The following is a 21,944-nucleotide window of genomic DNA, read 5'->3' on the forward strand; positions in this document are numbered from 1 at the left end:
GCAAAATGGATCAATATCAGGATGTTTAGGCAGATGACGCAGAAATTTTATTTCAGGGAGGTTAGTTGTTTAGAGTGTCACTTTCCATAGGTTTCTCAGCAATGTCTTCTTGAATATGGAGTAGCCTAGTCATTCACCTGCTTTGTCTTGCTGTATTCAGCTTTATTCAGAAGAGTCTTTAAAATGCAAAAGTCTAAGAAAATGAAAATAACTCTGATGTCTTAATTTTTTTTAAATTAATGTAGCAGCATTTTATCTTAGAACTGGGCAAATGTAGTTATATGTGGGAAATTAATTAGTCTGGATTTTTTTTCCACCTTTCTATTGATAACTGTAGCAGAAGCAAAATATTGAATACTCTGAAATATTTCAAGTATATAGGCTGATAACACCAAGGTCTCTTAAGATTTTTTCTTAGTGAAATAATTTTAACGTGCAGTTTTCATTGTATGAGTTTCCAAAGTGTCTTTAGCACTGGAATCTCAAAAATTAATACAGTTTGCAACCACCATCCATGTTGCTAAGAATTTCACAAGTTCCTAACTGCTTTCACAGTGTAGTTTTGGTATGAGCATTTACCTATTCTGCCTGTCTTGGCAGGTTGAAACAAGGGAATTTCTAGGGAGCTTTGAACAGAAAAGTGAAGAAAATGTATTTATGGCATATTTTGCAATACCCCATATAGTACATCTTTTAATAGGAAGTTTATTCCTGAAGCAGTAGTTGAGGATTTACATTTTAAAAATCGAAACTTATCGTGTGACGCTGTTCCTACATTACAGGTCATTCTTTGATCACTCCATGCACAGTGCACTGCCTCTTGGAATATATTTGGCAACAAAATTCTGGATGTATGTGACATGGTTCTTCTGGTTTTGGAATGATATCCTTTTTTATGTACAGTAGTGTTTTTTTCATGTTTGTATTATGAGGATTTACACAGTTATATCCTACATATAACAGTAAGTAAGCTAATAAAGTTTTTAAAAAGGAATCGCCACTAAACATTGCTTTTTATATTACTGTTAATTGTTCTATTGCTTTAAAAATGTGCACACTATTGCTGTGCTTTGATAAGTAGAAGATTTTTCTCAAAATTTGCTTACTTTACTTAGTAGTCTGCAGGATTTCCTGTGCTTTACCAACTTCCTATGTGGAGGAAATGTTAGCAACTTCGTAAAATATTCTCTGGTTGTGAGGTGACACAATGTAGTTGACTGCATTTTTTAGACACTATTCTGAAGAACAGTAGGCTCTTTATGGTCTGTATCAATTCCAGTGGAATTAGTTTCATAGCTAGATCTTCCTAAAGATTTTGGAAATTCCATTTTATACAAACTTTAGATACATTTGATAACTATATTTTCAGTTATTTTGAAAATACGTATATTGACAATACTAGATTATAGAGATTCAGTGTATTGCCACATTTTTGTGGATTTGATTTTCTGTCTAGATATGAATTTCCTTTACTCATGGAGGTAGAAATTGATTCAGAGTTCAGTGAGGAATGTTAGTTTTCCATGGCAAGGAAATAGATTCAAATTTTTAAACTACTTTCTAATTTCAGTAGTCAAGAAAACAAAGTAGAAATATACTGTTATGAGTAGCAGTCGCATGCAACTGGATATTAGGCTTGTAGCATGTTTAAAAAAAAATATGTTTTTTTTTTACATTTAAAAATTAAAATCTAGTTGCTGTTAAGTTTTGTTTTTTTTAAAAAAAAGATTGTGTAAGTATGTCTTGAAACAGTTATTTAGAAATGCTGGTCCTGCTACCAGTCTTTCTGCCTGGTCTGATTTTTTTATGTTTTTACTCAAATTTAGTAGAAACTGCAGAATAAGAAAAGTGAGTACAAAACAAATATGAGAAAGATTTTAAGAAACAGTAGTTAGAAATAGAAGCTTATGTTAGCCAGTGCTGTTATGTGTTTTGGGTTGCAAATGTTGAGGTACTGTGAAATTCTTTCTTGTGCTAATATAACATTATTTTGGAAATTATATATTTTATATATATATATAATATATATTATATTAGTTTTTCATCGGAGAATGTGTGCAACTTTGATATACAGTCCTTGACCACATTAAAATGGCTGCACAACCAATACAAGTTGATGATTGTGTGTATCTTCATGTAGAAAGCTGTCCCTTAAAATTGGCAAATTGCGAGGTTTTTATCCTGAAGTTGATATTTCATTCATATTTCTACCAACTTGTAACTTGCTTAGATTTTTATTTCTGTTAGTTATTCTGATTAAATAGCTTGAAGTTTGGCTTTTTTTTCTTGGTCATAGAATAGTCTTAGATTTTCACTTGAAGCATAGACAATTATCCTAATAAAAGCTGACTTCAGAATGTCAATAAAATACCGTCCTGTTTCTGTCCCAAGCTGGTGTGTCACAACTTTTGCAACAGTCTTTTTGTACACAGAAGTAGTGGTCTAAGACCTTCAGTTACTAATTAATTTCATTAGACCTTACACAATTCTCTGACAAGCAGTTTTAGAGTCCCAGGTGCTCGAGGCCATCTTCCTTTAATTGGTGATTTTTAATTGGAAGTCTTTGTAATAAGATTCCAAATTCATTCTTCTGGAAAATAGCCCTGTAGCTCTATTGCAAAAAAGAAATAGCATGCCTTCTCTATTTTTATAGCATGAGGCACAGCATTGTAGTTGGATGAAGAATTCCTGTATTTTTACAGCTTTATATGATTGCTTACAGCAGACTAGGGTACTACTTTATACTTTGTGGTGTTCAAGTGATAAAACCCATCCTGGTAGTTATCACAAATTCTGACTGTCTCTTGCTTGGGGAAGAGAATTTTTGACCTTAACTGCTAGGAATTGCTTTACTGGAACTTTATATTATAAATAACATAAAGATCTTAATAGCTGCGAGTGCAACTTTAACATATAGGTGTTTGGTAAGAATTTTCTTTTAGGTATATTAAAGGTATCTGGGAGATCATCGACTATTGTGAGGTTAATCCTAATGGGACAGAAAAGGGCAGTTAATTCAATGTATAAAGAAAAAGAAAACCAAGGATTTGCAGTGCATTTTATTGAATTTCAGCGTGGTCACATGAAAAATAAGTCTCTAAATTTTAATGTTTAATGATGTGTCTTTCAAAAAGTCAATATTGAAAATGTACTGAACTTTCTGTAAATGTTTCCATTCTATTGGATTTTTCTCAGCAGCTTCTGAGTCTTATGTATTTGATAAAGTAGAAATCATATTCTTGCAGGGAATGTGGAATATGATCTGTGTGATTTTGAGTCTATTTATGAGTTTAGGGTCCTATGCCTTCCTGCCACTGTTTTGCTGCATCCCTGTAACTATATTTTGCCTGTAACTAAGGATAGTTATATCTTGCTCCATTAGTGTATTCTAGTTTTCTAGTGTTTGCAGAGTAGGAACAAAAGTGCCCTCAAAAATCCTACATGCTAAGTCACTATGTTTTAATTTAGTTGTATTTTTAAAGGAAAAAAAAAACTTATTTAAAATTGCACTTTTAATAATGTGAGACTAGAGTTCAACATTTCATACTTTTTCATTAATATTTATAGGTAGAACTTTCTCTTGTGTCCTGTAAGTGTCCTACCAAGATTATATCTCGATTGTTGATGCAGTCTTTTCAGTTCCAGCTGAACAAATACTGCTTATGTCAAAAGATTCTTTCACTGCCCTGTTTTTCTAAGATGTCAAGAGTTTACTGTAACCCAAAATAGTCACTTTTTTTGTTTGTTTCTTCTGCTTCCATTTGGTGCAAATGGGAGTGTACAGTAAGCAAGCTGTTATGGCCATTGCATCCTATTTGGAATGCTGCGATTGTGAGATTATATAAGGAAATTTGTATTTTTAAAAATAACCTGTCATTGACTAATACTGTATTGATTGTCTTATTTCAAATATATCTCACCAACTGATGAGGTCCAGGTTAAAGAAAACATTGCCCACTTTTTCCATTAGGGATCATTTTAAAACTGGATGTAAGAGAATTTGTCATGATTTTCAGTCTTTTTGCAAAGCTGGTACAGTTGTATAGGATTTTAAAAACTGTAGCAAGTTAATTGGTGCAGTTAAGCAGTTAAGAAAATGTTATTACCAAAATTACTTTCAGGAAAAGAGCAAAAAGCCTTCATACAGAAAAAAAAGAAGTCAGCAGCCATGTTTTTAAGGAACCAAAGACCCCAAAAATCCAAACTCTGGGCCCAGCTGTCCAGAACTTCTGTTCCCATGTCTAAATACTTTTTCTGAAGTGAAAAGGTTTTTTAAAAAATTCCAGGGTGGAGGAGAAAGGATAACTGAATTTATTTACAAGCTAAGGGATAGTTTTATGTCAGGTAGAAATGGAGGTAGAGGGCTTTTGCATAACTTCAGTTAATTACAAACTGATTTTGTCTAATAAATGTCAAATCAAATGAGGCTTCTCATGTAGCTGTCTGCTGTTACCTGCCTGGACTCTTAGATCCAGATGTACAGCTGTTACAAATTGGGGATTTGGAGCATCTTTCTTACAAGGAAAAGCTGAGGGAGTTGAGTCTGTTGAAATTGAAGAACAGATGACTGAGAGGGGACTCCCATCAATGGGTATAAGATTCTGAAGGGAGTGTGTTAGAGAATGTTTCCAGGCTCTTCCTAATTGTGCTAAGCAATAGGACAAGAGGCAGTGGCCAGAAACTGATAAACAGGAAGTTCCAGCTGAATATGAAAAGGAGCTTCTTTACTGTGAGGGTGAGCATGCACTGGAACGGATTGCCCAGGGAGATTTCTGGAGTTTCCCTCACTGGATGTATTCCAGAAACGTCTGGATGCACTCCTGTGCGGTGTGCTCTGCTGTGACCCTGCTTGAGTGGGGAGGCTGGACCAGAGGTCCAAGGTCTCTTCCAGCCTGACCCATTCTCTGATGCTGTGATTATGTCAATTGGCAGGTTTATTAGCATATATTTGATCTCTGACAGCTTACACTGGTTGGATATTTTTCTGTGTAGGAGAAAAGTATTTTTGGTTAGTGAAAGGGCACATCTGGGTCTAAAATGTGCATTTTGGCTTGATTTCAGACTTGTATGATGCCTGATAGCAGGAAGCTGCATGTATTTGGGCCTTTTAAACAGACTACAGTTCACAATGAAAAATTAACTTATCCCATGTGTACCTGACTTAGGGGTTGTGTGGTGCTTGTTTGGTTTTAAATTTCTTTTTAATGAGATGTTCTTTTTTGTTCCAATTCCTGAATAATTTTCAACATCTTGTGCTTGTTCTAATAATTAAGGGATATTGATCAGGACTAAAAGTAGGAAGTGTTTCTTGGGTGTTTCTGCTTTGTCTCTCAATGAAAGCTGGGGAAACTGTATAAAAGAGGAGCAAATTGGTGGCAGGGCAGGAGGTGTGAATGCCTGGTATATTATGCATTTTGAAGCCATTAATAATATAGGGTTGTACTTTTTCCTTGTAGAGCTGTAAATGAGGTTGTTATCACAAAATGAGGCATTCTCTCTGGGGGACCAATTCCCTACACTGAAGCTATTGCAAACCTACAAGGGTTTCTTACAAGAGGAGAGTTTTGAGAGATGTCTGTGATGCAAGTTGCTAAGATCCCTTTCGAAATAAACTTCAGAAGGGAGTTCATCATGATTTTAGATACCTCTAGAGTGGCCATCTGTATTGAAGTTTAAACACTCTTCATTAGCCAGTGACAAGAAATAGCCACTCGCAAAGGCTCGGATTCATTTACATCATTTAAATACCTTGATACTGAAGATAGATTGGACATGTTTGTTTTTTCCTTCCTGTTGTCTGTGAAGGACAGGGAAAACAGGCTCTGTGGGGCATCTCTTAATGTTCTGTCTGTGTTTGAGGGAATAAAATGGGGGAGGAGTAAGTTGAGACAATGGACAGCTGCTTTGTTAGAGGTTGACCAAATTTAAGTTAGTAGAAAAACAATTCCAAAGCATTAAGGTTATAAAAACAGTTTTCGTCTTTTCCCACATCTTCTTTAAAAGTCTAGACATGACATATGGTATTTGGAAATGGGTCATAAAATTGGTTCCAGTTGTACCTTTATTGCTTGTAATTATTGTCTGATTAAGGTACATTTAATGGAAAACCAGTTTTCACTGTTGTAAAAAACGCAGCGACTATTTTAGTGTTCTAAAGAAAATGAAGTCTCTTTCTAGCCCAGCAATTCAGTTACTCCAGCTTATTCTTGGCAACAGGTAGCTTTAGAAAAAAAAATAGGAAGAAGTTGGATTGTGTAAATTTTGAAGTCAGAATTTTTCATCTCTAATGTATAAAATAGAACCGTGAGTGTTTAGGTTATAGTATAGCTGATGTTTTTTCCCCCATTATAAACTTGCAGGAAACATTTTGTTACTACATGATACAAATCTATCAGCATTTAGTGAGCTGATACTAACTTTCTACTATATAAGATATTTATTAAAATTTCAATTTAACTTGCCAGTATTTTTTAATTAGAAATTCACAGTCAATTCCTTGCCCCAACAGGAGGAAAACAGAAGTTATTTGGAATACACTTCGCATGAACAGTGAGACTTCCTTAGCATCTCAGAAGTCAAAAATGAGACCTACTTGTATTTGTTTGTATTTCAGGGTTCTTTTGCATCACAAGCTATTTAGATCTGAATGTATCTAAGTTACTCAAATCTAGCCTAATTTGGGTGTGTAGTGTTTTCTGACTGAGGACTAGGTGTCCTTTTTGTTTGGATATTGCTGTAGAGGCTTCTGCCGCCACAGATTTGTCAAGTAGGGCATCTTTTGCAGTTATAACTGGCAGCTGACAGCAAGTGTCTTTAGTCAGTTTTGTCAGGTCTTTTGTAGGTTTATGAGAATAATTCTCCTTGTGGAAGAGAAACATCTGAAGTATTTGCTTTTTTCAACATCACTGCTAAAAATACTTTAATTCTCTGAAGAAGTATCAAGTGCTGTAAGACTAGCATGTTACATGGTAAGACATTGAATGCAGGAAATGTATTTTAAAACAAATGGTTATTTTCTGTCTTTATGGTAAGTGATTTTATAAACACTTCCAGAGAATAATAAATCCTGTGGGTTTTTAAAGTATTAGACATATCAGTATGTTAAAAATAACTTTCAGTGATGCAAAATATGTGTATTGCCTTATTACAGGACCAGGTCTCAGACACTACCTTTCTTGGAGATAAGTGTTGTTGGGACATGATTTCCATGCAATGGTGGTCATTGCAGCAAAATTCCTTCTATGGCTAGAAACAGCCTGTCCTGTGATATCACAGGAATGTCAAGCCACTGAAGACATAGGCAGTCAAATGTTTGTCTTATAAATAGAGCTCCAAAATGTTTATTCTGAAAACAGGAAATAGTTATTAAGAAGATAAATTTAATGGGATGTAATTTAATTAAAGGGAAAACAGTTACAAAAACTGAACTATCATTATTCATCCTTTAGAAGGATAAATGCTTTAGAAATACCTTATGAAATAGACCATTCTTAAAAGTGAGTTTTGAAGGTCGAGCAATGGAAAATGCCAAGTACCAAGCTAGTTCTGACAGCAGTGCTGAGTTTTGTTAATTCTAAAGATAGTAACTCAAGGGTATTGGTTTAAAATTTAAATGTAGTTAAATTTTATTCCAGAATTATCAGTGAGAATGTTCAAGAGAAAATTCAGTTTTACATTTGAGATTCCTTGACTGTAAACACATCTCAATTTTTTCTTTATACATCTTCCGTTCCTTGCTAATAGTGTTGCACTTTTCTACAATTTTGGAAAATCCTGGAAATCTGATCCAGGAATCATCAAAGCCACAGAAGAACAAAAGAAAAAGGTAAAGCCAAGAGATACGAAGTTGTTCTTCAACAGCCTTCCACCAGCTGATCAAAGTAGTTTACTTTTCAGTACATTACATTACAATAAGTTGTATAACCGAAGGTTTAAAATGTAGAAAATTCTCCCAGATTTGTTTTTCTGACATGTGGAATGCATTTCAAGTCTTAATTGGTGACAAATTGCATATTGGTAATTCTGAGTAGCAAAATAAAATTGTAGCTTGAATTTTCAGTTTTAAAATTCTGGAAAGCAGTTAAGTGAAAAATAAAATGTGAAGTTTCAGATTTTTGCTGTACGGAAACAAATGGCCCATTATGGGAAAAGTGTGAGTTAGTTCCATGAAAACTTTCCAGGCTTCCATACACCTCTAATTTTCTTTACGTTTGTTAGTCTGGTACTTCTAGATACAAACATTTTGAAGCTAAAACAGCCAAAACCCCAGGCAGTTTGTGGTGGGCTTTTATTTTGGCATAGATGTCAGAGAAGATATGGGTGATCTAATGATATGTAAGACATTGTATCATTATTAGCATCTCATATTTTGATTTTAAATTAAGTGTATTGTTCTCAGCAGCCAGACTGAGCTCTGAATATGCCAAAATTATACAAGCAGCAAAAGCATTTTGTTCTGTTTAAGTTTCCTAGAAGCCAACGTTCCACCTACAATGAGCTTTGAGCTTCTACTTCATGGTTTTTTGTGAAAAGACCTATGTGGATCAAGATGAAACCACTTGGAATTATGTCCTTACATAGGAATGAAAATATAATAGCCATTAGAAGGATGGTGTAAATGAAATTATTTTTGTGTTTTGCAATAGGTTGTAGCTGAGTTCTATTCAATGTGCAGATTTGGATTTACTCTGAAAATTCCATTTCTGTTATTGACAGTTTGCCAAAGTAAATTCCCAGCTAAATTCTTCTCCTTCAACTGGACTAAATTAAGTAGAATAGTCAACTGTGATATTTGGATTGGATTCTGCATACTTGCTTAAGTAGGCAAGTGTGGTTCCAAAAGCCTTATTGAACTGAGTAGGAATTGCAAAATGCAACTTCTTCAGACAGATGCATATGGCTGTGAATGTTTTGGGATTCTTGCATTGCAGCTTACCACGTGGTAAAATATTCTATTACTAGGGTATGAACCACTATAGGATGTGTGTGTTACCTTCATGCAGTGTAGCACTTCCTAACATTTTCATAATTTGTCTTCAAGTATTTAATGCTAAGTTAGCCTTTAGCTTTGAAATAACTAAGAAAATTCATTTCAGATGACCATATTAAAATTCATTCAGATGACCATTTATGTAGAAATGTGTAGTAAGCAACAATTTCAGATGTTTGGTTTTTTAATATGTCATGTCCTTTCTTCTGTGTTACAAAACAACCCAAGTCACTCTTAAAACAAGTGAAGGAATAAATAAATAAAATTTTCCTGTAGTTCAAAAGCATAGAAGGTACACAAAAGTTTGCAAAGCACAGTCATATGGATCTAACTGAAGTAGTTCTGGGTCTGCACAAGACTTACATTTAAACGCTGTTCGTCTGCTCTTGTTCAGTTCTGTTCTCCTGAGGTTTGGGATTTTGCTTGTGGACGATACTGAACTCCAGTGAGTGTCAGACCATGCACATTCTTTTTGCATCCTTTCATTAGTCTGTAGTATAATATTATACTCCCACTGAAATCAGAGGGACTAATTGTGAAATTGTCCAGGGTATCAAAAGTCATGCCAGCAGCACTGAAATCACATTAGGTGACTATGAATAAGTATAAGCCAGAATTAATTTAGAAGTAAATATGCATATTGGTTTAATGAAGTAGATTCAAAATCAGTTTCATCTGAATTGAGTCTGTGTGTAGAAAGTACTTGAAATGAAGGGCTCACAGCCACTGGTCTAAAAATGCTTGTCACCATTTGTTTATATGCTAAATTCTAATTTTTATTTTTCCTGCAGACAATAGTAGAACTTGCAGAGACAGGAAGTCTGGACCTCAGTATATTCTGCAGTACCTGCTTGGTAGTATATTTTTAAATCAATTTCACCGTTTATTATTTTTTCCTTGACTTTATTATTGCAGTTTCAAAGGCAGAATTTATTTGAACTATTTAGTCTAAGCAGTGTTTATAATGCATCATATATACACAAAAAAAAAATGCAGTAGTGAGACAAAAAAAAAATGTCACTGTGGAAATAACTTGCCCGTGTCAAAATTCAAGTGTCCAGTATGTCTACCACGTTGGTTGGTTGTACACCTAGCAAGTTAGAAAAATCGCATGTGACATTCCACTACCTCCATAGCGTGCAGTAGAATTATATTGTGCTTCTAGTAAAATACCTTTTTCAAAAATTGTGTTTCTCTATCTGGCAGTTGTCAGGAGCGGGGGGGGAAATCTTAATTTTTGTAAGGCAAATATAACGTGCTTTTTCTTTGGAAGTTAACTAGCAAATACAAAATGCAGAGTTCTGATGTATGTGGAACATGAATGATGTTTGTATCTCCAAATTTGAAGCTGGAAAATTATATACAGATGTAGCTTCTTAAAAACTGTGTGTGTGTATATACATATATATCAGAGACCACTTCTTTCAAGACATAACCTTTCAAGAAAAAATTTTGGGAGTAATTTAGCATTTTAAGTTCCATTGAGTTCTGCTCGTTGAATCATATTTCTGTCTTTAGAAAATAGCCTGAAAACTTTGTTAGAGCTTGGTTATGAATGATACAGAATCATGGAATTCAAGCTCATTCTATATTTTCATTGTTAAAAGCTGAAATGAAGCTAGTTGCTATACAAAGCTCAATAGCTGGAGGTGATACAAGAACTTTGTATGAAAAAAATTAATTCTTTGTATAAGAAAAGTAATGTGCATATAACTTCAGTGCAGCTGTAAGGATGTTTGTGTTAAGAGTGTGTAGATTAAGCTAAATAGCTAGGATTGCTGTAAGAATTAGCTTCAGGTTTGAAGTTCTCTGAGGAATTAACAATAGCATAATCAATTTACATTTCAATTGAGGGTTTGTGTTTTCTTCAGTTTAAAATATATCAGGATAACTTGCCTTTCTAAGCAAATGTGTATTATCCGTTACAGATACGGAAGCCAGTGAGGTCCAAACACTGTGGTGTTTGCAATCGATGTATAGCCAAGTTTGATCACCACTGCCCCTGGGTGGGGAACTGTGTAGGTGAGTAATTTGCTAAAATGCTGTGCTAGGTTTTGCCTGTCCTCATTACACAGTGGAAGTGACTTGGCTTCTTAAGAAAAGCTTTTCAATATTGAGCTTAATTCTTCTTCTGCGTGTGATTCTCTGCATTTCTCTCATTTGTATTGTCTATTATATACCTGTCCTCAAAATTGTTCTGTGTCTAATTCAGTTGGTTGCATATGTATTTTTATTGACCTAAAGTTTAGTAATGAAAATATGCAAAGCTTAACTGCTGAAAAGGCACGTGGCAATTTCACAACTGATTATTATCCATTATGTAGGATGAAAATTTTAATTTTGACCAATAATATTCAGTAACTTATTGGTAAAGTATACCTATTGAAAACGGTTATGATTATAGACATTACATGCAGAATGACTTCCTATTGAGATATTCTCCTCTTTTTGACCATCCAGGTTGTCTTTTGTTCTCCCCAGTGATTATGAAATTAATAGATATAGAACAGATACAAAGTCTCTAAATGCTGCTATTCCCAGTCATATTTTTTTACAAACTTATTTGAAAACCATTATTATGCAGGGAGCACTGAAGACCTCTCAGCTAGGAGATGAGTGCAGCTTGCTTCATATGTTTAATTTTTTTAGGAAACAAGCAGAGGTAGCTTTAATCTTGGGGAGGAATTAACGGCTAGGTTCACAGACATCTGACAGTTCATAGAAGTTTAATTGTAGTCCTTTCAAGTAGATATAATAATGAATAATCAGAGTAGTTTGATCTGAAAATCAAGAGTAAAATAGTGGATCCTGGCATTTAAATTGTAATAGAATATCTCTAAAATCTCATTGAGATCAACTTATATCACCCCCTTCTGTTTTTTGTTTCCTCCAGATGTTGCTGTCTGAGATATTTTTGTTCTATATTTTAGATGTTTTACAATGAAAAGCTAAGAAATTTTTCATTCAGACAGGCAGGGGAGCATGGGCTCACGTTTGCAGGAGTACTGAAGAGTATGTGTCAATGGGACAGAAATATCCAGTATTTTAATCAGTAACTGGAAAAAAAAAAATCCCAAAAAAACAAATGGGGGAGGAAAGGCCTTAGTTTGTGTGTGTTGGGAGAGTCTGTGAGTGATGGGATTAGGGTAGGTGTAGCAAATGGTTTTTAAGTAACCATGATAATGAAAAAGTAGAATCTTATCATTCAGTGGTGGTGTACAGAGTGGGGTAACTGGAGGTAAAAGTAAACACTAGGGTCCTTGAAAGTATGCTGGGAAAAAGCATTAGAAATCCTGGTATGGGAGCTGCAGCTGAACTGGAGGGAGTGATGGTCTGAACAACCTTATATGGCTTCTCTGTCTCAGATTGGTACATGGTCACTCTAAGCATGGGATTGCAAAACAGAATCCATTCTTAAAACAGTATGTGTGATATGTTTGCCAAAAAGGGAAACATGAATCATGCCTTTCTTGAAAGGTGGAATTTGGATGTGTGTGGAATGTGTTAAAAGGATAAGAATGTTGCTAAAGATAGGACTGAGAAATCTTGTAAGAGTGTTTAGAGACACTCTAAAATAAATCCTTTGGGGATAAAACTTGGCACATAAAGGGAGACTTAGAATTTTTTTACCATTTTGAAGAGGTTGACAAGAAGTGGAGACTATTTGAAAAATAAATGAATAGGCAACTAGGGCAAATTGTTTTCCTTAAGATTTTAGTTAAAATACAGCAAGCAAGTCTCTAGAAGTGATTATATTTATCTTCTAAATGGAGTATCAAAATAGCATTATGTTTTTTTACAGTTATTTTTCTTTATTTTAAGTGCAGAGGATGATTCTATTCCTGCCAGTCCAGGAGGCAGCTGTAGAGCACAGTACTGTGTTTTGCCTAGTCTTATTCAAAATATAGTTTCTCCATTTTCTTTTTCCACAGCTTTTTATTCTTTTCAAACTGCAATCAAGATTGTACTATTTCATTTATAGTTTTAAATGCTGCACATATATTTTTTTACCTCACACATACGGATTTCCTGTTACGCAGAATTTGGTTTAGTATCATTAAAGATGTTGCTGAAAGAAGCACCTCATGAGATGCCTGTCAGATGGACTCTAGGCCACTTTTTAACTTCTGTGTTCTTTATAGAATGTCTTTTATGAAACTTAACAGTTCTGAAATTTAGAATGCAAATGAAAGTGGGACTTCAGGGGCATTCCCAGCGCTTTCCCATATGTCCTTAGGTGATTGAAGGCAATAATACAGCATAATTGTGTTTTCAGAAACTTATTTGATTTTCAATGAAGTGTCTTATGTTCAGTCTAGCTTGTGTTATATGTATGTTTTTCCTCATCTCTTATTTATACAGTCTTTCAGCTCACTTGCTAAAAGCACTTGATTATTTTCTGCCTCCAGAGGATGCTCTTGTTTTAGCAGGGAAAACATTTGACGTAATAAAGAAGTAAATGCTGTGCTGGTAAATGATGACAGCCAAATCTTTTGTAGCCCATTAACATCTCTGTGGGTGTAGTTTACAGCCTGGAGCTGTTGGAAGGTTGCAACACTGGACATATTTTGCAAACAGAAGGAAGGCTGAGTACTTCAGAATTATGATGTACTCTCATAAGAGGCATATTTTTAGCTCTAATACTGTTCAAAATAGATCAGTCTTTTAGTAACTGAATTTTCTTGCATTAGAGTTCTGTCTAAAGCAAAGTCATTTTTATCCCATTCATTGTTATAGCTAGGTTCTTCAGCCTTGTCTGTTCAGTTACAGGAATTGATCTACAAGTTTTACTAGATACTTTATTTTTAGCTAGCTTCATCAAGCATCCAAACATAACATGGGAGTTAGCTTATTATCAAGGAAGGTTGTATATTTACTCATATTTCTGGTACTTTTAAGAAAGTGAACTCTGCAGTTTGATGGTTTTTCAGTGGCTTAAAAAATACTTACTGATGTGTAAGTCTTGGCTGTTAAGGGCTCTGCAACAGCTGTCACCAACTTTGCTCTGAATAGTCTATCAATAATTTTATTAGTTCATGAAAGAGGTTACAAATTTATTATTGATTTGCAGTTATAATGTGACAGGAAATTAAAGAAAAGTTGCTTTGTGGTCTGAGAAATAAAAGAAAAATTCTAAGTAAAACAGATAATTTCAGTGTCTTGAAGTTATAGTGGCTTCATATTGTAGAGTAATGTTTCTATGTGCCATAACAAGCAGTGCTTCAGAGCAAGCAATTAAACTTTGTGGTGTAATGTTGTCTTTCTGCTGCTGGAAGTGTAGTAATTTGGTCCCTGTTGTGCAACTTCAGGAGCAGGGAACCATCGCTATTTTATGGGATACCTGTTCTTCCTGCTTTTTATGATCTGCTGGATGATCTACGGATGTATCTCTTGTGAGTATATGTGATTTTTTTTTTTTTTGGCTTTTTAAAAAATTGCTCCTAAGCACTTTATCTCCTCGTATGGATTTTTATAGGTCTTTGCCCTATCAGGGTTTTGGGTATTTTTATCCTGGAATTGAACTGCACATTAATATTTGACTATATTGGGTATTTTAATGTAGAAGATGATGTTTTTCTTGTCCTAGATCTTTTTTTCTTCATCACAGGCAAGTGTGTGCATATGTTATGTATTCAAGGAGTTGGGAAAGGAAGAGAGAGCAAGTAAAGCTCTTCTGGTGCTTGTCATTTTCTTATTTAATTTAACACATTCTAATGTGGGCATTATATGTTTCTGTACTATAAACAACTTAAATATTCCATATATTTTTTTGCTTTCTTTTTTTTCTCTAGACTGGGGTTTCCACTGTGAGACAAGTTACACAAAGGATGGATTTTGGACCTATGTTACACAGATTGCTACCTGTTCTCCATGGATGTTTTGGATGTTTTTAAACAGTGTGTTTCACTTCATGTGGGTGGCTGTGTTACTCATGTGTCAGATGTATCAGGTATGGAAGAGCACTTCACTCATAATGCTGTGTCTTGGGAGTGACATAAGAATATCAAATAGTTCTGTCATTTAAGTTTTCATGTTCATTGTGCTAGACTAAGTGTGTAATCTGTCGCTTCAGGAGGCACATATCTGCTGTCTCTCAGTGTTAGGCATAATTAATTTCTAGTTCACGTGGCCTTTTTTTTTGTGCAAGAGGTTAAAGTACCTACCTCCTGCTTTCTAGTCTCAGAATGACAAAAAGGTAAAACAGACCAGAAAAAGGCAATAAAGACTAATAGAGGATAAGAGCTGTGGGGCCAATCTATTATAATGCTTATGTTATTAACAGAAAGGGAGTGGTAGCTTGAAAGAGGATGCAGTAATTTCTTACACTGCTTCACTGTGAGTTGAGACCATATTATTGTACTCTAATCTGACCAAACCCAAGTTTTCTTTATCCTTCCTAAGGAAAAACAAGTCATATTAAGAGCCTTGAAATATGGCTTGTCATTAATGAACCATGAGACTTAGTCTTCCCAGAAAATTTCCTGGAAATAGAAATTATCCTCTAAGAGTGGGGTAAAACTTTTCAGTGAGTTTAAGTTTTGTCCTCCATTTTTACAACATTCATTATTTACAACATGTATCAATTTCAAAATCTTATGGTTTATGTTTGCTCCTGATAATTTCCCCAGTCAAAAACTCTTTTGTCAAAAGAAGGACTTTAAACCAGTAAATTTGGTCTTTTTTCAGTCTGTCTTGTGCAGTACTTGGTTGCATGTTTTTATGTGAGCTAAATTACTTATTCTTCCTGTCTTAAGATATCTTGCTTGGGTATCACTACAAATGAAAGGATGAATGCAAGAAGATATAAGCACTTTAAAGTTACAACCACATCTATTGAAAGCCCGTTCAAGTAAGTTTTGAAGCATATACAAATCTCTTATTTGTGTAGCCTTGCATACATTTGAATCATGTTGTTCATTGAAACAAAAACACATCTAAATACTTTCACAGTATTTTTTCTTCTTGGAGTGCTGAATCTTGTCAGCTGTTTTCACAGTCACACATTTTATCCAGTTAAAGGAAATGATTCATGTTTTATAGTGTAGGGTGCATAAACAAGGAGAAACATGCTTTTCAGCAATGGTTGTATTTCACTCTAGAGTTGATGGGGAAATAAATATCCTCTTTATAAAGCGGATGCTCAGACCAGAGGTAGTGGCTTACTGCAGCCATGTCTATGTTGACCTGGACATTCATTTCCACACAGGGCACTTCCTCCTGAGTAATAGTTACTATGCTGCTGAATTTCCTCTGTGCAGTAGCTCCCCTTTCTCTCTACTCTTAGAAAAGAGGCTTCACTTTCTTCCTTTTCATGAGGAAGAGCATGGCCAAAGCTATTTGTGGGGAAGGGAATAGGTTGTCCCAGGAACTGAAGTGGGTGTTGCATGGGTGAGAGCAGGCTATAGCATACAGGTTTTGGGCATCAGTATGTAAAAGGGTAGATTTTGGTTTCTGTAGTGATGAGGGTGCAAGATGAAAGATGGAGGCTTGGGGATGAAATAGCATTGAGATGGAAATAGAGAGTCATGGAGCAGCCTGTGGAGCCAAAGCAGGACATAAATGAAGGCAGGAAGCTGGTATATTGTTGGGTTGAGAGCATGTTACAAAAGGAGCTGGAGAAAGGAAAAAAAAATAAAAAGAAAAAAAAGCACATCCCATTCTGCTGTATATGCTGTCTCTCCTCTGGGAGCTCCTGCTCTTTCAAGCCCACATAGAGAAGGAGATAGGAGATGGGATTGTGATCAGAAGTAGTCAGCATGGGTTCACACAATCCTGTGCAATGTGCTCTAGGATGACCCTGGTTGAACCAGGGACCCACTGTGGTCCCTTTCAATCTTGCCGATTCTGTTATGTAGCAGATGGATTTCTGTGCTGAATTTTTTCTGAAATCTGTGTGATTTTTATTTTTTTTTAATATCTCTTCATATAAAACTTGTAGTGAGAAGCAGACAAGCATCTCTGTGTAGTTGCAGTGTTCCTACAGATTAGAGTTGTAACAAAACGAGATAATTACTTTGCCTGGAAAACACAGGGTGGTGCACAGGATAGGAAAAACATGCTAGTTTGATCCCAAATTACTGTCACATTCACAAGCCATTTTAACTAAAATAGCTGCTATTATAAAAATTATGCCTGAAAATAATACCAGATGTCTGAAATAACTGACTTAGCATCACGTGTCACATGAAGCATTGACATCAGTTTCATCTCCTTTTTGCTTAGACCTGTTCTCACACGAGCTTCTCTTCCAGAAAACTGTGATCAATTCAACCCATGTCTAATTAAGTTAAAAACTCCTGTTGGGAGTTTTTATGTAGGTTTCTTAAATATATGACAGTTAATTTATTCAGCCACAGAAAGTGGCTTGAATAGTTCATTTAATTGAGATAAAGCTTTCTTAATTTTGTGTTGTCAAGGGACCTGATTGATCCTAGACCTGCAGCTGGTGAACCAGTATGTATGCAGAAACAGATATCAATAAAGATGGAAATTATTCTAGAAAGACATTCACTTTGTGCCATTTTGTTTTGCATCCATCTGTACAATGCAACTGCCCTCTTAGAACAGGATCTGAATTATCAGGTTGTGCTACATGGTGGTGGATTGCTAATAACGTGTTTTGGTAGACAGTGTAAGAAAGTTGGTGTCTTGATTATGCCCAAGGATCAAACATTCAGCAGTCTGGTGACCATTTCTTATTTCAGAACTTGCTTATCAACTTGCTTATCAAGTATGAATAATTCTGAATAGAGTTGGTTTTCTAAAGTTAGAAACTTCAAGGGTGAAGAATCAAATTTGTAGGTAGGCAAAAGATGGTGCACTTTGTTGGATGAGCTACAATATTGCTTGCTAACGTGTGTTTTTCTTTTGTTTTTAGCCATGGATGTATAAGGAACATTATAGACTTCTTTGAATTCAGATGCTGTGGTCTTTTTCGGCCTGTTATTGTGGACTGGACAAGGCAGTATACAATAGAATATGACCAAACTTCAGGATCAGGCTACCAGCTAGTGTAGCACCACCTTCATCCTGTGAGCATATCATACTGAGTGGTGCCTGAAAAATTTTCTCTCTCTCGACTCCGCATCCCTTGAAGAGTAGCATGCTATGTGTAGGGCTGATGATGAATCATAAAGGTACCTTCTCTTCATCAGAATTTTATTAACAAAAGTAAGAATGGACAGAATAAACTGCCAACCCTGATAAGGAAGAGGAGGAAGATCCAAAAGGGATTTTAACAGTTCTTAACATGAGAATTATTCATGACAACATATTCACAGTATTTGTTATCAGGTTTTTTATTTAAGGTCTTTCACAAAGGAGCATGAGATTATTGAAGTATTGACATAAGTAGTTACATTGTGCTGAGCAGAAAAATTTGTATCCCAATATCAGTAATTCCACTGAAACAAGAATCTAGAATATAAAGCTAAATTTCCTGATACAGAGTTCACTGATCGCTATGTTGTAGTTCCTGTAATGTGATTTTTTAATACAGATTTTCTGTAGCAAGATGTTCATTGAAAAATGTGCTTTTCAGTACTGTTAAAAACATCCTATGGTGGGGATCCGCTCTAACATGTTAAGTTATAGCAGTAGGGCACGAAATGTTGAGTAAATATATGTTGCCCACGTTTTTTGGTGAATGTTTTTGCCACCAGTTAGTGGTACAACTAAATATTTGTAATTACCCTGTTCTGAAATAATGTAGTCTGAAATAAACAACTGCGCCAATAAGGAAAGCTTTTCTGTCCAAGTTAAAGCCGTGCTTAAATGCATGATACACCTGTGAAATTAGTTTACAGTATATAATGTTCAGGGGGGAAAAAAGTGGGGAAAAAATAATTATCTTTGAAGTAATTGTATAAGCAACTTACAGACTAGCAATGTTTTAGTATTAGGTTTGACCCTCACGCACAGTGCAGTGTATTTGGAGACATGTTGGAAGGGAAATTACATGGGGGGATACCACAGATGTACAAGCAAATGTCTCACTTATAAAAAGACAGTTTTAAATTGAATGCAATTGCAGCAGAAGAACCGAAAGTTGCCTGAAATGCTTATTTCATTTGAATGTGAAATAATGGAACCCAGACTTTTAACAAAAACAAAAAATTAAGAATCCCCATAGCAGCACGTGCACACAGAAAATGCAGAGCAGTGTTCTGAAGAAGATGGTGTATTGGCACGTGGAAATCACCCTTAATTTTTGTTTTTAAGTTCTCATGCTACAGATGTGTTTGGAAGGTAAGGAATGATCTGAAATTGCATTCCAAAGGGGCTTTTCTTGAATGTGATGCACTGATTTTTGTTATGGTGTTTTCATATACTCATAGTGAGTTGTTCACTGCTTCCTTAACTATTGTTTACAGAGAGACTGAGAATCAGTTTAGTTCTCTTCTAAGTGCTGTAGCAACCCAGTGGTTCGAGGAAACCTGTGAGGGGGAGTTTGGGGAGGGACCTGAAAGCAGATGTCTGAGACCAGTGTAAAGAATGTGTATCTGTATATAAATAATTTATCAAATAGTTTTCTCTCTGTGATTGTGTGTTTAGTGTATTTAAAGCTGCTCATTTTCATTTTATTCAACCAAAAAAATGTAGGAAGATATCTAATGAGCTTTTAGTGATGTTAAATATTGCTGTTAATAGGCATTATGCCCTGCAAATTCACTGCATGTTTGATGCTTGGCAAAATTAGCATTTTCTGTAATATGCGGATTACAGGTAATAAAGCAATCTAGTGGTATTCCCGGCCCTTGCCTTAGTAAGAGGAGCAGTGAAACTGTAAATAGTTGATGTTCAGTATTTGCAAGTAAACATTTTTTCTGTAGTTGTTCATTGATCTCAAGACACACACTTAGTTTGCAAGTACCAGATATCAGGATTTACAGAAGTGCAGCAATAGAGTCCTTGAATGTTTAATACTGGAAAAATCAACTTTGTCTTGGACACTTCTAACAGGAGAAGTTTGGGTATAAGGGTGTCAAGAAGCTTTGGCTACTGTTGTCAGACAAAATTTGTAATCCTAACAAAAAACATGCTCTATTTCTGTGAAAACAATTTACTTCAGTTATTCATATTCTTTTCTAACCAGAAAAAAAAAAAGGCAAGGAAAGCTTTACACTGTGGTTTGTTTTAATCACCAATTATCTTCTGCCTATTTGTTCACTCATTTCTTTTTTCGCATTTTAGTTAGGGGTCGGTTGACTTGAGGAGCTTCAATGCATGTTACTAAATATCACCCAGCCACCCGAAGAGCAGTTCAGTTCATGATGCAAGTTTTGGTCATGCTTGCCCAGTAGCATTAACTGCCATGAATTGCATCATGCACTCCATGTCAAAAATGTTTGCAAAAGAAGAGGTGATCCTTGGTAGCACATAGCAAGTTCTGCACTATTTACATGTCAGTAACTCTCTGGTGACAGATTTGTTGAGACCTGCAGAATCTGAGCGATAGCAGGTAGTTGTGAAAATTAACATGCATCTATGGATTTGGGATGTAGGAAGTTTCCAGTGCAGAATGTAACTTGTCTTGAGTAACACTGAATTGTTGATGTGAAATCGTAAAGCAAGCGGGGGGGAACCAACTATGCAGCATTTTTCTGTCAAGTTACCAAACTTAAAATTCACTTGTTGAACCAAAACTGCATCGCTTCTGAAACTTAAGCTTATCCAGACCAACAGGAGATCAGACCAACTTAATCTGACATAGGTAGAATAAATAGGAATTTTGTCTTGGCCCTAAACATGTGCTGTTTCTTTGCAGGTTTTTGTATTCTTTGATGTCCACAAGATTTTTTTCAATTAACGTGTAAAACTGCATCACTACATTTTAAGCTGTGGATTTTTTTGTATATTATTTATAACTGTGCCAAGTATTATTTTAATACTGTCGAGATCTTGATGTGTATTACATTGTGAACAAAAAAAAAATCTGTAAAATGTTTAATAAACTAGCTCTCCTTACATAAATTAAATCTGTTAAATTTTGTAAGTTATTAATCAAATAAATATTGACTCTTAGATGCAGTGTTTGTATTGACTTGGGGTGTGATTTCATACAGTGTAGTGTGTGTCCAGTTTCAGAAGCCTTTCTGGAAAGATGTACAGGTGTCCTACAGATGGCATGCACCCAACTCTGTACATATGTGAAATCCTGAGTTACTACACTCATAGGATTATTTATTTGTGGTAAACTACATCATTGCACTACCAATGAAAGTTAGCATTTACTAATTAAATATTCCTTTCTGAGTGAAGCCTGATGGCAAGGTAACATTTCTTGGGAGAGCTCTCCATCTAGGGCATGTTTCATGTGGCCTAATGTACTTACATAATGATGCTTGCGGTATTCTAAGGGTCAGCCAGACATAGGGCTAGGATGTGTCACCAAGATGCATGTTTTTGGGTGGCACTTGCAGGAGACAGACTACCTGGGCTCCTGTGGTCCATGCTAAAGGTTAGAGTTGAGTTGAAACAAGGTAACAATCCAAGTTCGAATTTAACCTGGATATTTAAAACCAGCAGTATGTATTAAACTATAAGGCTAGACTTTGGAGCGCTTCTAAAAGGAAGAAAAAAGTGTTTTCTACTGAGTCTTGTTTGGTATTGGCATTGAGAATTGGTGGTGGTGTTCTCCCCTTCCCCACAAGTTCCTGGTAAGGCTCTGTACAGGCTGACCACCCTTTGGCTTGTCAGGAAAAAAAACAGGTAAGACTTTCAACCTGTGCTGAAGCTCTGCATCCAAAACTTGCAGTGCTCCATCAGAGAAATTGCTGTGCTTGGAAGTCCTGATGATTTGAAAGCTGGTTCCTGGGTTTGGGGCTTTTTTGGAAAGAAGCCAGCCCTCTGCATCCTCATTACACCTTGACTAGAGCTCAGTGCCTTGCACCTCCCAGTAGATGCCTTTTAGTAAAATCAGACTTTCTTGCTATGAAAGCTATGTCAATGGTAT

General features: G+C 35.5%; 1 protein-coding gene across 1 annotated transcript in view; it reads left to right on the forward strand.

Moving 5' to 3' along the window:
• The window catches only part of ZDHHC17 (zinc finger DHHC-type palmitoyltransferase 17), a 65,973-nt gene extending 45,024 nt beyond the window's left edge, over positions 1–20,949 (forward strand). Inside the window, exons 10-18 of the mRNA XM_062492047.1 lie at positions 783–883; positions 7,701–7,825; positions 9,781–9,843; positions 10,918–11,011; positions 14,299–14,382; positions 14,782–14,939; positions 15,745–15,839; positions 17,868–19,237; positions 20,757–20,949. Coding sequence (XP_062348031.1) covers positions 783–883; positions 7,701–7,825; positions 9,781–9,843; positions 10,918–11,011; positions 14,299–14,382; positions 14,782–14,939; positions 15,745–15,839; positions 17,868–18,006 — 859 coding nt within the window. The 3' untranslated portion in view covers positions 18,007–19,237; positions 20,757–20,949. The remainder of the gene's footprint in view (positions 1–782; positions 884–7,700; positions 7,826–9,780; positions 9,844–10,917; positions 11,012–14,298; positions 14,383–14,781; positions 14,940–15,744; positions 15,840–17,867; positions 19,238–20,756) is intronic.
• The last annotated feature ends 995 nt before the right edge of the window (positions 20,950–21,944 follow it).

Source organism: Cinclus cinclus, chromosome 4 (assembly GCF_963662255.1).
Source record: "Cinclus cinclus chromosome 4, bCinCin1.1, whole genome shotgun sequence".
Taxonomy (NCBI): domain Eukaryota; kingdom Metazoa; phylum Chordata; class Aves; order Passeriformes; family Cinclidae; genus Cinclus; species Cinclus cinclus.